General features: G+C 41.7%; 1 protein-coding gene across 2 annotated transcripts; it reads left to right on the top strand.

Annotated features, from left to right (window-relative positions):
- Positions 1-2,116: 2,116 nt before the first annotated feature.
- eyg (eyegone) lies at positions 2,117-7,966 on the top strand. Of its 2 annotated transcripts, none has more exons than XM_036815943.3 (5): positions 2,117-2,640; positions 3,970-4,272; positions 5,288-5,428; positions 5,569-6,152; positions 6,487-7,966. In XM_036815943.3, the coding sequence occupies exons 1-5, from the start codon at positions 2,508-2,510 to the stop codon at positions 7,312-7,314; spliced, it is 1,989 nt and encodes a 662-aa protein (XP_036671838.3). In that variant the 5' UTR covers positions 2,117-2,507; the 3' UTR covers positions 7,315-7,966. The 2 variants fall into 2 exon arrangements, with proteins under 2 accessions (XP_036671838.3, XP_016935060.3); XM_017079571.4 differs by having other exon boundaries at positions 2,118-2,640; positions 3,967-4,272.
- Positions 7,967-15,060: the final 7,094 nt, after the last annotated feature.

Genomic DNA, 15,060 nt, shown 5'->3' with positions numbered 1-15,060 from the left:
TCCAGATATTATTTACTTAGTAAATTATTCCTGTTCGATTGTTTGCGTTTGCTCTGGATCTCTGGCATGAGGGCACTCGAACGTCATCGTCAGCAACGTTCATTCATGATTTGCCTTTCACAAATCGGAGAAACATATATGTGCGAGTGTCTGCCGCATTGTGCACTTTGCATTCGAACAGACAAATAAATACAAAGGCAGTTCTGATCAGCTTAGTGAGACATCTCATTATCGCCAGGTGGGGCTGTTCCATGCCGTACCGTTTCACATCCAGATTTCTGGAACTCAACTTACCATCCCGGAATCGGGTAATTGCTTTTTAACTCGGCTTTCAGCTTTCAGCTTCCAATCCTGGCAGCGCCGGGAGCCACTCAATTCCGTGGGCTTTGATGCAATTCGGCTTCTGTGCAGGCCACTCTGCCATTGGGACCCTGTTCTGTGTGGCTGGCCGATCACGCCATGTGTAGTTTAGTTGCAGTTTCGATTCACATCGGATTGCCTTGCCCAGGCAGCGCATCAATCATCCATCACGCACGAAAGGCCGTAAGACAACGACCTAACCTAGCAGAATAAACCTGAATGGCAAACGCCCCAATGCCACGCATGCGATGGTATATTGCATCCAAGGTTCTGGTTCGATCGGGATGGATGGGGATACGAATTGAGCACAATTTGGCAACCTCACTGCACCCGGGGCCGTTTAAAATACCTTCCTATGAATCTATAAGCCTTCAAGTAACAGGTTAATTGGGCTCCCTTGTAAACAAATAAACAAATTTAAATCCAAAAAATATTTTATATTTTGGTCAAACAGGTGTCTATTATAAACCTTCTTTGATCTCACTGTACATTTGGGCTTTTGTTAGAATCGTTTTTTTATTAAAAGCGATAAGACTTTGTAAATTCAAAATACATTGCTCAGTAAACGGATCCAGAATTTGGTTGTGGGGGGATAAAAAAAATTTTGAGTAGAGATTTGGATAAAATAAGTATTACATACTTTTTAACCCAAGTGGTAGATGTATCCCATATTTTTATTCTGTATCATTACTACATTATGTAACCAAGTGGAAGAATTAACAACAAATGTATTAAAACTGACAACTCTCAAGACCGAAAGGCACAACATTTTTTAATTGAAATTTTCAAATTAGAAAATGAATCTGATTAAACCTTGAAATTTATTTGATGACGCTTTAAAAACCCGCAGCAAATATTAAAATATCCTTAATACGTCGTTATGGCCTTTTTATCGAAGCCATTTGCTGGGTCTAGTACGAAAATGTGAGCCAAGGCAACCCCAAAGTCCTACAAAAAATAAATTATTATCATCGTATTATTATCATAATATTAAAAATAATAATACATTATAAATTAAATTGACCTCAATAAATTTTGGAAAAAATGTTTTTCCTCTTTTTAAATATCTTAAATTAAAAAAAAATTTTTGAAACCTACTTTTAGACATTTGAAATATTTATGCTTCTTTAAACTAAAGCGAATTTTAATTGTAAATTGTTAATAACAAAATGGTATTAGACTTGGTATTTGAAAGTGCCTACTTATTGGGGCCAGGGTCTCGACTTTAATGCAAACAAAAATTGAATCCATCAATCAGCTGAGAACATAAAGAACTAAAAGGTTTTCAATGGATCCATTCCAAATCCGATTCGGTTTTCCAACAATAAGAATGGTATATTAGGAGTTTAATGCGTCAAAAGGTTGACTTCTAACGCCCGATGTCCGAAGTTGATTTGTTGTAATGAAAAACGGAGGGTTCCCCAACTCTTCTTCTTTTCGGGCCTCTTCTTCTTGCTTCTCCCCAACTCTCTTCCTGTCTCCCTCTCACACTCACTCTTCTTCTTGCCAGTGTTTATACTTAGCGCTTCGCCAACGAGTTTATAATTGTTTGATTTGTGTACGCACAGAGTGCGTCTATATGGTTGTCCCGCTCTGCCATGGAAGAGCGAGAGGGAGAGCGTTTCCCTCAACGGGCGCCATTATGAAAGTGCGGTACTCGCAAACCGGTTGGGCGTTTCGAAAACCACTCAAAAACCGAGTGAAACGGTTCGAGTGGAGTGGAGTGACCCGGGTGACCAGGTGAAATTCAAGCGCTCATTGTGCTGAGAGCAGCTTTCGCGTGAACAACGTTTCAACGGAGCGCAGTGTTCGGAAGAAATTCTTGAAAAAAAAAGAATTGAAAAAAGAAAACCAGGAACATTTTCTAACTGTTTCTGCCGGGATCGGCTTTCGTATGTGTGCGTGTGTATATACCAAAGTGTGTGTGTGAGTGAGCAGCACGCTATGAATCCAATTGACCGCATTGCGTTTTCATTTCCGTTTCCGGTTGCATTCGCTATAATCGATACTTCTGCCTTGGATGTACTACGTTTGTGACTGTGAATGTGACTGTTTTGTGTTCCACTTGCTGGAAAAGTTATAACCACTATAAATAAAGAATATAACAACAATAAATAAGGGAAAATTGATTAGAGCGATTCTTAGACATGTTGATTGAGCCGACTTTAAACCGTGACCTTGGCTCGCTTACTGTCGCAAATTCTGGCCTCTCGGCCGCGCACTGGAAAATGGAGCCCCATCCCCAACGCATCACATCGCTGGCCCCTCACGCCTCCAGTGGTAAGTGCCCCAAGTGGTCGGGTTTTAATTAGCCGTCGGCAAAGTCAGACTTTGCGATTCCGAAAAAAAAGTATTCAGTGTTGTGATACCAATTTAAACGTTATAAAAGAAATTAGGTCAAAAGTGTAGTATGTTGTTGCCTAAGGATCCCCTAATTTTGAATTAACATTAAAGTTAAAGGGACTTTATCCTTTTAACTCAAAATAATTGAAGTGATATTTTAATATTTTCGTAAAACAATATATTTATTTAGGGAGCTTATTCCAGAGCTTATTCCAGCGAGCTTATTCCTGATCATATTAGCAAATTATAACAAATTGAGTTTAGGGAACTTTCTATTCGAAATATATGATACATTCTAAAAACATATAAATTAATGATAGCAAATGAAGCTGGTAGTTTCATCATGTACTCGTTTCTGTAAGAAACAAGGTATTCAATGAATTTTAATTTAAAAAAAATGTAAATTGTAAATATTATTTTATATCAGTCTTTCATTTTGATATAGTTTTTAAATAGTTAGTTGAAATCAAAAAAAAAACTTACAAAATGAGAAGTTCGCTTTAAGAAAACAGTTTTGAAAATGTGTTACTTTCGGAGTAGGTAATCTATAATTCCAATAAGTACAAACCGTTACGCATGTCACAATACCAAGTGCGTGGCTCATTTGCAAGTCCCATTTCCTTAGCTTTTCACCTTTCTGGCCCCATAGACTAAAGATAAACAAAACTGGTTCTCATTTGATGAGCGGCACAATTGATTATGGGCCCATTTATATATTCAGTTAGGAACGACTGGGAGGTGCGCGTATGTATTTTTTAAAAAATATTTACTCGACAAACAACAAAAGTGAAACGCGCATTTAAAACGCTAATTGACAATTTGAGCGACGAGTTGCTCAAGCCGAATGATATATGTATGTTTTTTAAGCGAAGGCAAATACAATATTCTGTCGAATTAACGTAATACACAGTCGTTTTTTTTAAGCCAGCTGAGTAAATATTTTAATTTTCGCCTTTTGTACTGGCAGCCCGTCGTTTCAATTAGCTTGATAAATCTGCCCGTGATGGCAGGAGATTCGTTTTGCGTGTCACCGCGTAATCGCCATTTTGGCGATCGTATTGGATCGTCATTGGATATTTATTTTGCTAGGGGAATAGAAATGAATAACGAATAACAAATACTAAAACATCGTAAACCCATCAGTCATTTCGGTTCAGTCAACACAATTAACGGTTAATTTATCATAATTAACCATTGTGGCCGGGACAGCTAAAGCCACAATAATGACAATGGCCAATTATCATTCAATTCGTTCAATTGCAGTAGCGGCGGCATCCGTGGCAGCAGCAGCAGCAGCAGCGGCGGCGGCAGCGGCGTCGGGAGGGGGATCCGGAGCGGTACAGGGGGTCTCTGGTGCCTCCACATCGCCCACATCTGTGCAAATACCGCCCGGCTTTGGCGGCGCCTCTGGAATGCCACCGGGAGCAGCCGGAGCCGCGGGGAACACCACCCTCAACACCCTGATGTCGCAGCATCGCCTCCTGGAATTCTCTCGATTCGGCGGTCTGCGGGGCTACGATATCGCCCAGCACATGCTAACGCAGCAGGGCGCTGTCTCCAAGTTGCTAGGTGAGTTAAGAACCTCAGGAACCCTAAGAGCCCAAATAAATGTGTAAAATGTACCCCCTAGTTCCGCCATCAGATAACTAATAGGCACTTTGTTTTCGATTTGTTTGCTAATTTTTATGATAAACATGTTATTATCCTGCGAGTTCCCTTCCTCACATCCCAGTTGTATCCCTCGTGTGCGCAGCCGTGTAATTTAGCCACTTAAAATTGCATAAACTCCTGGCTGGCGGTGGCCAAAACGCGGCTGGCTCATTAATCAAAATGCGGCCTGGTGGTTGGTGCGTGCTGTCCTGGCACTGAGAAAAATAATGTTTAATTCAATATGTGTGCTATATAACAAATAGTAAAAGGACACAGAAAAAAGCGATGTTATAAAAGTCTTAAATATTTGGAATGACCGAGAATATATATTCACATTTAAAATAACCATCAGTTTGGATAAAATTTGATTATAAATAATTTCTTCAACTAATTTTTGGTAATATTTATCCGTTTACTCATGGTATAAAAATAAATAGGAACAGTTAGACTTCTTAATCTCGAATTTCACCAGTATATTTAGGTTCGGGTATATACAAACTCGTTAGAGAACTATGCCATGCTTAATTAAGCATTGATACTCAAGAATACTTCCTCAAATGCAATAAAAAAATATTTTGGTAAAACCAACATCTTAGCAATATAGATTGTTGTTTGAATAGCTAAACCTTAGAATGTAGTATCTTACAAGAAAAATTATCATATCCCAAATGAATATTTTTTTTAAGACGTGTCCATCAAGTAATTTTAGTTATTCTTCTGAAATGTAGTTGCTCTTTTTTCTCAGTGCCTGTACCGAGTCAGGTAGTTCTTCTCCCCTTGTTTATCCAAATCGCTTCATGTTGATGAGGCCGACAGATAAAGATATTAAAAACAAGGGATAAGCCAGTCGGCCAGATGGGTTGCCAAAATCGGGCTTGCATAGTCATAAATCGATTGTCTCATAATTTTCTCGGATGTGCTCTGATTTTTGCAGGCTCGCTGCGACCACCGGGCTTAATTGGTGGCTCAAAGCCCAAGGTGGCCACGCCGACGGTCGTCTCCAAGATCGAGCAGTACAAGCGGGAGAACCCAACGATCTTCGCTTGGGAGATACGCGAACGCCTGATCTCGGAGGGTGAGTGTGCCAGATAATTGCAGCTAATCCGGTGAGGGTTATGGACCCAGACCCAGATTGATCGCCGATTGATCGACGGCCGCATTTAGCTTTTAATCTCGATCTGGATTGGTTGGTAATTGCGTAATCCCGCCTTGCAGGTGTCTGCACGAATGCCACCGCTCCATCGGTGAGCAGCATCAATCGCATCCTGCGCAATCGAGCCGCCGAGCGGGTGGCCACTGAGTTTGCCCGGACCGCCGCCTACGGGCTCTATCCTCCGCCCCCTCATCCCTATGGCAGCTTCACCTGGCATCCGGCTGGAAATGTCCCAGGTGGCCAGGGGGTTCCCCCGCCACCGCCTCCATCCGCCCTGTGGTCCGTGGCCGCTCCCACGCTCGCAAATCTGCCGCCAAGTGCCTCCAGTGCGGTTCCAGCTCCCACTTGTGGTTCCCTGAGTTCGGCGCACCTAATGGCCGGCGGTGCAGGTGGTGCACCCAGCAGTAGGGCCATCTCACCCGGTTCTGGCAGTCATGATACCCTGGAATCGGCTGACGAAAACAGACACATAGACTCAGACTATCTGGATGACGACGATGAGCCCAAGTTCAGGCGGAACAGGACCACCTTTAGTCCGGAGCAGCTGGAGGAGCTGGAGAAGGAGTTCGACAAGAGCCATTATCCCTGTGTGAGCACGAGGGAAAGGCTTTCCAGTCGTACTAGCTTGAGTGAGGCCCGTGTTCAGGTGAGTCAGCCAAATATACATCCTTTAGATATTTAAAAGAAGGGCTCTAGATTTGCTAAACAACTTTCGTCTGGAACAGCAAAATCAAGACAACTTTCATCTCTTTCTCAAGATCGCTTTATCTTCAAAATAAAACTCAAGAGTAATTTCGTCTTGATATCAAGAACGTTCCTTTGAGAAACTTTGATCTTGACTTGTTTTCTTTTTACATTTTCTTTTTGATGTTAAAATATCTCTTAAAAATATTTAATTGGTCTGTAGATTACATGTAATAATTACCCATCTGTTTACTTACCCGTTCACTATTTAACCCCTTTCCATTTCTCCTCCACAGGTCTGGTTTTCCAATCGGCGGGCTAAATGGCGTCGCCACCAGCGCATGAATCTCCTCAAGCGACAGCGCTCCAGTCCCGCCAATCCCTTGCACTCACAGCAGTCGAACGATGCGCCGGCCAGTTCGCCCACGCCCAGTAACCACAGCAGTGCCTCCACCTCCGCTCCAGTGGCTCCGGTGGTTCCGCCTCCTCAGCAGCCGTTGCCCCTGTGCGGCGATCACTCGCCCCAGGCTCCGCCGCCCTCGGTGATGTTGCACCCCCTCCATGGACCTCCCGGTGGCCATGGCCACCATCACCATCATCCTCTGCACCTGCCCACGCATCCGGCGGCCCTGCAGCTCCTCAGTCACTACCACCAACAGCAACAGCAACAGCAACAGCAGCAACAGCAACAGCAACAGCAGCAACATCAGCAGCAACAGCAGCAACTTTCACCCACTGGATGCAATCCTGGAGCAGGTCATCTTTCCATGGGCGGGGAGCGGAGTGCCTTTAGGAGCCTGGTGAGCTCGCCCTCGGCTGCCGCCTTCCTGGGATTGGCCAGGCAATATGCAGTGGCTGCCTCCTTGACGGTGGCCGAGGAGCAGCGCTCCAGATTGCATTACTCCTCATCCTCGGCTGGGGGACTACCAACAGCCGGCGGCGGAGGTGGAGATGGAGGAGCAGGCTCAACCATGACGGTGGACAACTCGTCGTCCGACTCGGATGAGGAGATCAACGTACACGACGATTCGGATGGTGAAACTGAGTCGCCGGCGGCAAAAGTGACCCGCCTGTCATCCTCCGATGCGCCGGCCACGTTGCAATTCCTAAAGCATGACCGCTAGAAAATATAGGCGGCGGCAAAGTCTAATTGAAAACTTGAGTTGTGCGCGCCTCTGTGATTGACAGCGGCAACAATAGCAACAGCAACAAGAGCCACAGCAACTACCGATGGAATTGCAATTGCAACTTGGTGGACTGAAACACGAGACGAGCAAACAAATCGAAAACCAAAGTTAAAATGCTGCTCACCTACTTGCCTGCGGTTCGGGGTCGCTGGAAAAAAAAAACTAGATACAAAAAAAAAATAAGCAGAAAAAAAACCAGCATCAACAATATAATGGGCGGCTTAAGATTAGCTGAAATTGTAACTTATACTACGTAGCGAACACGCTTGTCCCATTTTAAAATGCACACACATCTATTGTACGATGAATACCCCCCAGTTATGCATAATTACTATACTTGTTCATTCGCCGGCTGCCGACTTACCTCATCACCATTTAAGGCTATAGCATATGCAATATAACTCTATTTAGCCCTTACTTTAAGTAGTCCTAAGACATCTTATTTATGAATGCGCATTGTGTAAGTATAGTTTTTGGTTGCGTTTGAACTGATATCTTCTTATAGACTAAGTGTTTTGGCTCAAATCAAAAGGCAACCCGTACTCCCATGAGTGAGAAACCAATAAAAAGTGCAAGAAATAATTGAAAATCGATTTGTTTTAATCGGGAAAATAAGGAAATCGGCTGACAACAAATACAATTTATTCGTTCAATTTAACGCATAATGCTCCATTCCAACACAATGGGGGAACTCAGAAACACACAAAACACGCGGCCGATGAGCATAAATAAGCATTTAACACTCGAAAGCTTCTTAAAACGTTATTAAATATTAATACAATCAATATTCATTGTGTGACCGAACGAAGACAGAAGAAATGCCAACGAAATCGAAATCGAAGACCAAAATACGCGCATAGAAATCGCTTAAATTTCGAACGTAATGGCCAATATGTCCAAATCTGGTAGATAACATCGACATTTTAATTATAACCAAATGAAGCCGCGCACAAACACACATTGGAGACAAACTATAAGAGATATATGCGATGGTATGGCATAGGATGGTATATGGGAGGGGTACTCCGCTGACCGATTAAAAATGCCGAGCCAACTAAGCACATAAATCAATGTAAATTATGGTGTTAACAAAAGGCGAGCTTGCAGGCTTGGATTGGATCGGATCGTTGACTTTTTTAGGTTGGAAACCGGGTGGATGCGCGTCTTTATATCTGGCCTGGCCGAGATTTAAATGAGCTGGGGGCCTCTTCTTCGGGGCCTTCGCATCTGATAAGCGAGCGTGGAGCGGAGCTCTTTCGTGTCGATACTTACAGCTCTGATCGGGATTGGGTTTGGGTTTGGGGATCGGGGATTTGGGGATCGGAACAGCATCGGGTGTCCACAAATTCAATTTGCTTGGGTTTTTATGAGCAAATGGCCGCCCCATCCCATCCAACCGACTTATTCTAATTTAGTGCGGAGCTGCTCGTGAGCATTCCTTTAATAAATTTAAATCACCTTCTATTGAAAATATTTTCACCTCGCGCCCATAAATTATACATTATACGATATTTATACAGTCTGCGCCACCTCTGTCTGTGGGTCAGCAAAAACAAAACCCAATATATTGTATACATATATGTTTTCGGCGTTTTTTTTGGCTGGCCTGGGGTTAACGCTGATTCAATGGTTTCGTTTAGTGTACTAAATTTTTGATTTGGAGGCCTGGGGTTTCCATCAACATATTTTTTTTTTCGAAAACGGTTCGGTTTGGAGGAGTGTTTCCTTGATGGTTTGATGGACCAGGGCAAATGTGGCGCTCTCATGAGCGCCATATAATCGCAGTCAAACATTTTTACGATCCACCATCTCAAGCTCGTATATCCACCGTCCTCGGCGAGCTGATCAGTTGGCCACTTGATGAGTCCCGGGTCCTCGAGATTGTCCTGCAACTTTGTTGCCAAATGTTTGTGGCCCGCTGTTGGCTCTGAGCAGTTTTTATTGTTTGGGTTGGCGGAAATCGATGAACTTTACCAAGGATCCATGGTCAGCTACATTTTACACAGGGAAAAATGGGGATATTAATAAACATTAATAATGCCAGCTTAAACTTAAACAGTAAGGTAAAAACTGGTACTAATAGTCAAGAATATTTCCTTAAACAGGACCATTAAAATAATATTTTTGGTCCCCATTAAACCTAATATAAATAAACTGTAATGGGACTTAAGACAACTTTTTGGAACCAGATGTACAAGATATAAAGCCTCTGATCTCGTCTCCATTTCAGTAAATTTTTTCTGTTTGTTCTATTACTCCGAAAGTTAAGATATCAATAAAAGTATATCCAGTAGGAACTAAAAATCGTATCGGATGAAAATTTTATTCTTAATAATTATAATTATATAATTATATTATTATGTATTTCATTTAAATATTTGGATATTTGAATTTTTCGTTTTTTCTCAGTGCATTTTAGATCTCCAGGCCTCCCCGGGCAAGAAGCCGGTGATAAATCTGTTGGCGAGCCAGCGCAACATTGCCATTGCATACTTCTAAATGGACCATAAACGTGCGAAGTCGCAACACCAGCAATAACTAAAGTTAGTTACGTTTACTAATATGACAACAATGTTGTCCGGGGCCCTTCCACTTCTTAACCCACCGATGCAAATGCGAGTTAACCAGTGCCAGACGCATGCGAATATCGTTCCCAGATTGTGAATGGGAATGGGTGTCGTTATTCCGCCATTATGTTTACGGCTTACAAAAACAAATACCTCAAATGCAAGGGTCTCTTACTGGGCACCAAAGTTCCCTCCCCCTCCCCGATAATCAAACACGCAAAAGCAATTAAGTCGCACGGGCCCATGGGTTAAAGGATCTGCAATTACATATGGTATGGTTTTCATAAAGTCACGAACTTTAATTAAATAGGAAAACAAGTTCTACAAATTTGGATAAAAATCAACTTAATTCTGTAGTTTTGATGTGGCATAATATATATATAATGTTTTTATAAAGATTTGGTAAGATAGAATTCCTTTATAAGGATAATGGATAATCATTTTAATTTATTTTTTAAAACTGCTGTACTATACAAATGCTGCTAGAAAACATATAACTTGTTTGGTAAAACTTAAGTGGTTTTGTTCTATAAACTCCTGTCTTAACAAATTGAGATAAGTTTTTATATATACGGTGGATATATCCCAAGGTATGCCTGTGAAACATGTTGGGGTATTAAAATGCGTGAGAGTGTCGCCATCCAGTCGACTGATTTATGCCCAAACTTAAATGGCCACAATGGCGATTCAGATGACCCGACCCAGGTATTCCCCCTCCAAGCCCCCCAAATCCACCTTTCAGCTCCCCGATTCCAAGGGTTCGACGTCAGGGCCTCTGTTAATGAGCCGAGCGATTAAAAAATGTGCATTTGTGTTTGTCCGCTCCTTAAATGAGCTCGAGCTTTTAACGCGCAACCCTAGGAGTTTTTATAAGGGGGATTCGGAGGCGGGGACGGAGTGATTTTGTCTCGTTGTCATCTCATTTGGAATTGGGCGATAAGACAAATTTGTTTTCTTTGTTTATAACTTTATGCAGATACAGGTTTCGGTTTCGGATGCGCTGCTCCAACGGGCATCTTCGACTTTTTCCATATTCCCAGCCTGAATACTGGGTAGAGCATACGAACTTCGGTCGATCCAGCTCATAGAGTTGGTGTATATTTAATCTTTGTCGCCTCGCAAGACAGAGTCTCAAGTTCCGAGCCGAAAGGCAACAACAAAAGTGGAATTCTGAACATTGATTTGAATTTTGAATTCAAATGTCTTCGTTGTCGCTGTGTTTTTATTCGGGGTTTTATTTTATTTGGCTGCGGCGGCAGCTGCCGGTGACATCTTCATTAACGAGGAGTGTGATCAAAAGAGTAATGAGGTGTTGATAGTGCCCAAAAGCGAAGGGGCTTTATGCATTCCCCCATGGATTAATTAGGAACAATGCCACTACCCACGGTCCCCAGAAGTTGTTCTAGTATGCCCCCACCGGTAATTGTGGGTCTCTTGTTTCCCCAATCGATTCGAAGTCTTTGAAGTCTTTTAAATCTTTCTGATCTTTTTCGATCTTTCGAAATCTTTTCAGATCTTGTGATCCTAAGTCTGGCTCTGATTCCGATTCTTGTTCGTGCTCGAACCCGTATTCAACGCAGCTGGGGCTTTTGTTATGCCTGAGCAATTTGCATATGATAAATCTGCTTCCATATTTTGTTAAATTGCTGTGCGGGTTTTCTCTTATTGGGTTGGCCAAAACCATTGGCGCGTGGTAAATTGGTTGTATTGTAAAGCATCTAATTAGTGGCCGGCTACCGAATTATGACCAATTATAACTATTGATTGATTGTGGGCTATAATCAGTGGGCTCCTCAACTCCCGTTGCTGCGGATTTTGGTTTCAAAACAGTTGCTCGTTTCGCATTATTGTGAAAGTTTATCGGTCAAACCAGAAAGTTTAGGAACGAAAAGGCCGAAAGGTTAAGAGCTCCACACCTATGATAGCAGTTTTATTGGTTTGTTGAAATATGTGGTTTATGAAGAATATTGTCGTATGAACCTAATTTAATAATGAATATAAAAATTTTCGTACTCAAAATCTAGAACACTAAAAATATATATTAACAATGTAAATGTTTTGAAAACTACATGTTTAATTTATGTGTTGAGTTTAAAAATTAATCTTGTATGTGCTTGAGATTTTTAAAATTACATAAGTTTATGGTATGTTGGTATGTTTAAAATTTATTCCCTTAAAAATGTATTCTTTATTAACCTAAGAGTTATTTTAATTAGATTCCAGAAGTTGTTTAGTAAATATACTTACAATGGATATTTATAGATGTTCTTATCAGTTGTGTTACTAAGTAAAGTACTAATTATTTTATTTCAGTTTGTTTTGAGTGCAGGGCGCGGTGTTTACCATAAAAAAGCACACTTCTATGGTAATAGTGTCCAGCCAAACAATGTCTAATTAAAGGCGGTAATCGCCTCAAGTCGGACCACTTAGTCCGCACATAAATTTTGAACCTCTAATGGGAATGTGCCCCGGCTTCAAAATAAGGGGCTGCCACAATTAACCGAGACTTATGACGCTGCACCTGATTAAGATGCAGCATCGGTCCAGTCCTGGCCATCAAACGAGCTCTAAACTACGCCTATTGTTCGGAAAAGAGATGTTCGATGCCGATGCCGCAGACGACTACTACAAAAATGTTAAACGGCTTGGCGGCCAAGATTTATTGCCTGTCCCAAAATCACAGAAGACCCGTTGCTGCCGACCGAGAAATCGATCGGAGCAGCCCCAAAGCGATCCAATCCCATAGCCCTGTTTTGATGCGGTTCGGTGGATCGCATTCCGGCGAATCACGCATAAACGAAGTCACCATATGTCGTATGCATTAACCCCGGCATTAACGTATTAATGCGCCTACATCGCCCACTAATTGAGCCAGCGACACCGAACCCGCCTGATAAGTTGGCTCCGATCTGAGAATATCCACTTAAACGCCGGTATTGGGGTTGCGACCGCTCCACTAGATGATGCCCCATAATGCAAACAATATGTCTCTATAGGATTTCAGTGGCTTCATTGATTCTTATCACCCTATAAAATACATTTCGTTTGATTATTTGTATTTCTCTCGCTTTTTATAAGCCTTCTTCATGTGTACACGGAGAAAATTGTAAGTAGTGATCATGTTTTCTAAAGATAATTTTTGCTAACTTTTTTAAATTATTGGTATAATATGTGTACCTTAAATACGTTAAGACCGAGGGTTAAGACATCCTTTTATATTTAAATTAACTTATACTTAGATTTTTTTAAAGAATCTTTTTTACAATTTTTGACATGTTTTAATGATCTCTAACTGATAAAATGATTATATATTTTATAACATATCTTAACAAACTTAAATTAAATATTTTTCGTACTTAAAATTATCTACCATCTTACCATAAAATGTTAAAAAAAGGAGGAAAAATCATATATTTTTGTAAATCATTTTATAATTCCAAGTATCTCAACGATTATTTTCAGTGCATTTAGTGGGTTGTTGCCGTTGTGGTTGTCGTTGTCATGCCGCTTGTGTTGTTGTCACCATTGTGGCTCATCGCTGGCTTTTGTGCGCCAACATTTTATTTTCATTCAACATAGATGGCTGCTTTTTATTTGAAGCCGATTTCGGATCGGATCGGTTGGGATCGGGCCGGATCGGTCTCCATGCCCATAGAGCGATTCAGAGTGTAATTTATGTCTTTATTTAGTAAAGATTTCGTTTCCTAATTTATTGTGATATCTCTTTGGGCAACGGCAGCAGAAGCCCCACTTCCACAGTTCCAATCCCAGGCCCATCCTCCGTCGAGTGTTGTTTTTGTTTTGTCCGCTTGTCGACACCTTGGCCAACTCTTCAGATCTTCGGATCTCCATCTCCATCCCTTCAGCCCCTCCTCTTGCTCTCATTTGGGCCTGGCTTAGAGATTGTGGCCAGGCGATGATGTTGTTTGTGCTCACCTCTTTGACCGCTCGTTCGTTCCCGTGATTCCCTTGACAGTTGGACTCTCGGCTGACCATCACCTGTGGCTACTCCTGCTTCTGTCAGGCCCTTTTCGAACTTTTCGAACCCCTCCCCATGACCCGATTTCAGTCCACAGTTCCCATTAGGAGCGTGAAGTGATCCCAATTTATCTGCTATCTGCTGATAATGCTCACCGAACAAAGTGAATTAAATTGAATTTGAAAATAGCCGCAAATGAGACGAACAAGCGAACGGAAAAGGCCGAGACAAATTTAAAGTTCTCAACTCTATTAGTTAACCCTAATGTGCCTATATAACACCGCTTGTTAAAACATAGAGATTCTTTTTTTCAAACTATCTTAATTGTTTTTTATATTATTATTCTCAAAATATACATTTAAGCCAGGTGTTTTATTTCCCATTTTGTTTCCGTAGTTTTATAAAATAAAAAGTTATATATTGGAACTAAGGATCTTACATCAAAAAGCGGAGGAAATATTTTATTCTTAAAATGATTTTAAAGTGATTAATCATCAGAATTGCTTGTATTTTAAACTTATCTAAAAAATCAGGGGTTATAAAAGCAATTTTAGGCTTAACCCTTGGTTAAAAGTTCTTTAAAAGATCGGTTGTATAGGGTTAGTGTAACCTGAGAACGCCGAATGAAATTGGCGGGCTGAACACTCGTGTGTTTCCCTTCGGAAACGGTGTGAAGTCCTTTATTTATGTCCTCGTAATTTATAGATTTTTTATTGCCCGCTGCTCCGGCAGCCAGTGACGTCAGCGTTAAGTTAACCCGAATGAGATTGGCCGCAGGGCAATCGAAGACATCTTCATTAGGAAATGCTGCGCGTCCGGATTGAAATTCGCACCGATCGGGAGTGGAGAGAGTCGGCGACAAGTGCTTTTCCTTGTACCGAATGTCTGCTGGGCTAATTGGATTACTCTGGCCATTGGCCATTGGCCAAGACCGCGAGTCTGTCAATTAAACCCGCGAACGAAATGCTTACATAAATTCCGAAATTGCTTGCGGTGCTCATCGATTTAAATGGAAGCGCGGCGTTGGAGGCTGCGACGTCGGCAATTTATATGCAAATTTATTTCAGCTGCGTGCCCACTGTCCAGCGATCCGAGATTCAGACGCTTTAGAGGCGACCAGGTTTAGGCCAGGTGATA

The sequence above is a fragment of the Drosophila suzukii genome, chromosome 3 (assembly GCF_043229965.1).
Source record: "Drosophila suzukii chromosome 3, CBGP_Dsuzu_IsoJpt1.0, whole genome shotgun sequence".
Taxonomy (NCBI): Eukaryota; Metazoa; Arthropoda; class Insecta; order Diptera; family Drosophilidae; genus Drosophila; species Drosophila suzukii.
Note: the sequence above shows the minus strand (reverse complement) of the source record. Positions and strands in the feature narration are given on the sequence as shown.

Excerpts from the sequence above, each read along its gene's own strand:
- eyg (XM_017079571.4), top strand. The coding sequence starts at position 2,508 with ATGTTGATTGAGCCGACTTTAAACCGTGACCTTGGCTCGCTTACTGTC. Across the intron at positions 2,641-3,966 it reads GGCCCCTCACGCCTCCAGTG|TAGCGGCGGCATCCGTGGCA; the intron begins GTAAGTGCCCCA and ends GTTCAATTGCAG. Across the intron at positions 4,273-5,287 it reads CGCTGTCTCCAAGTTGCTAG|GCTCGCTGCGACCACCGGGC; the intron begins GTGAGTTAAGAA and ends TGATTTTTGCAG.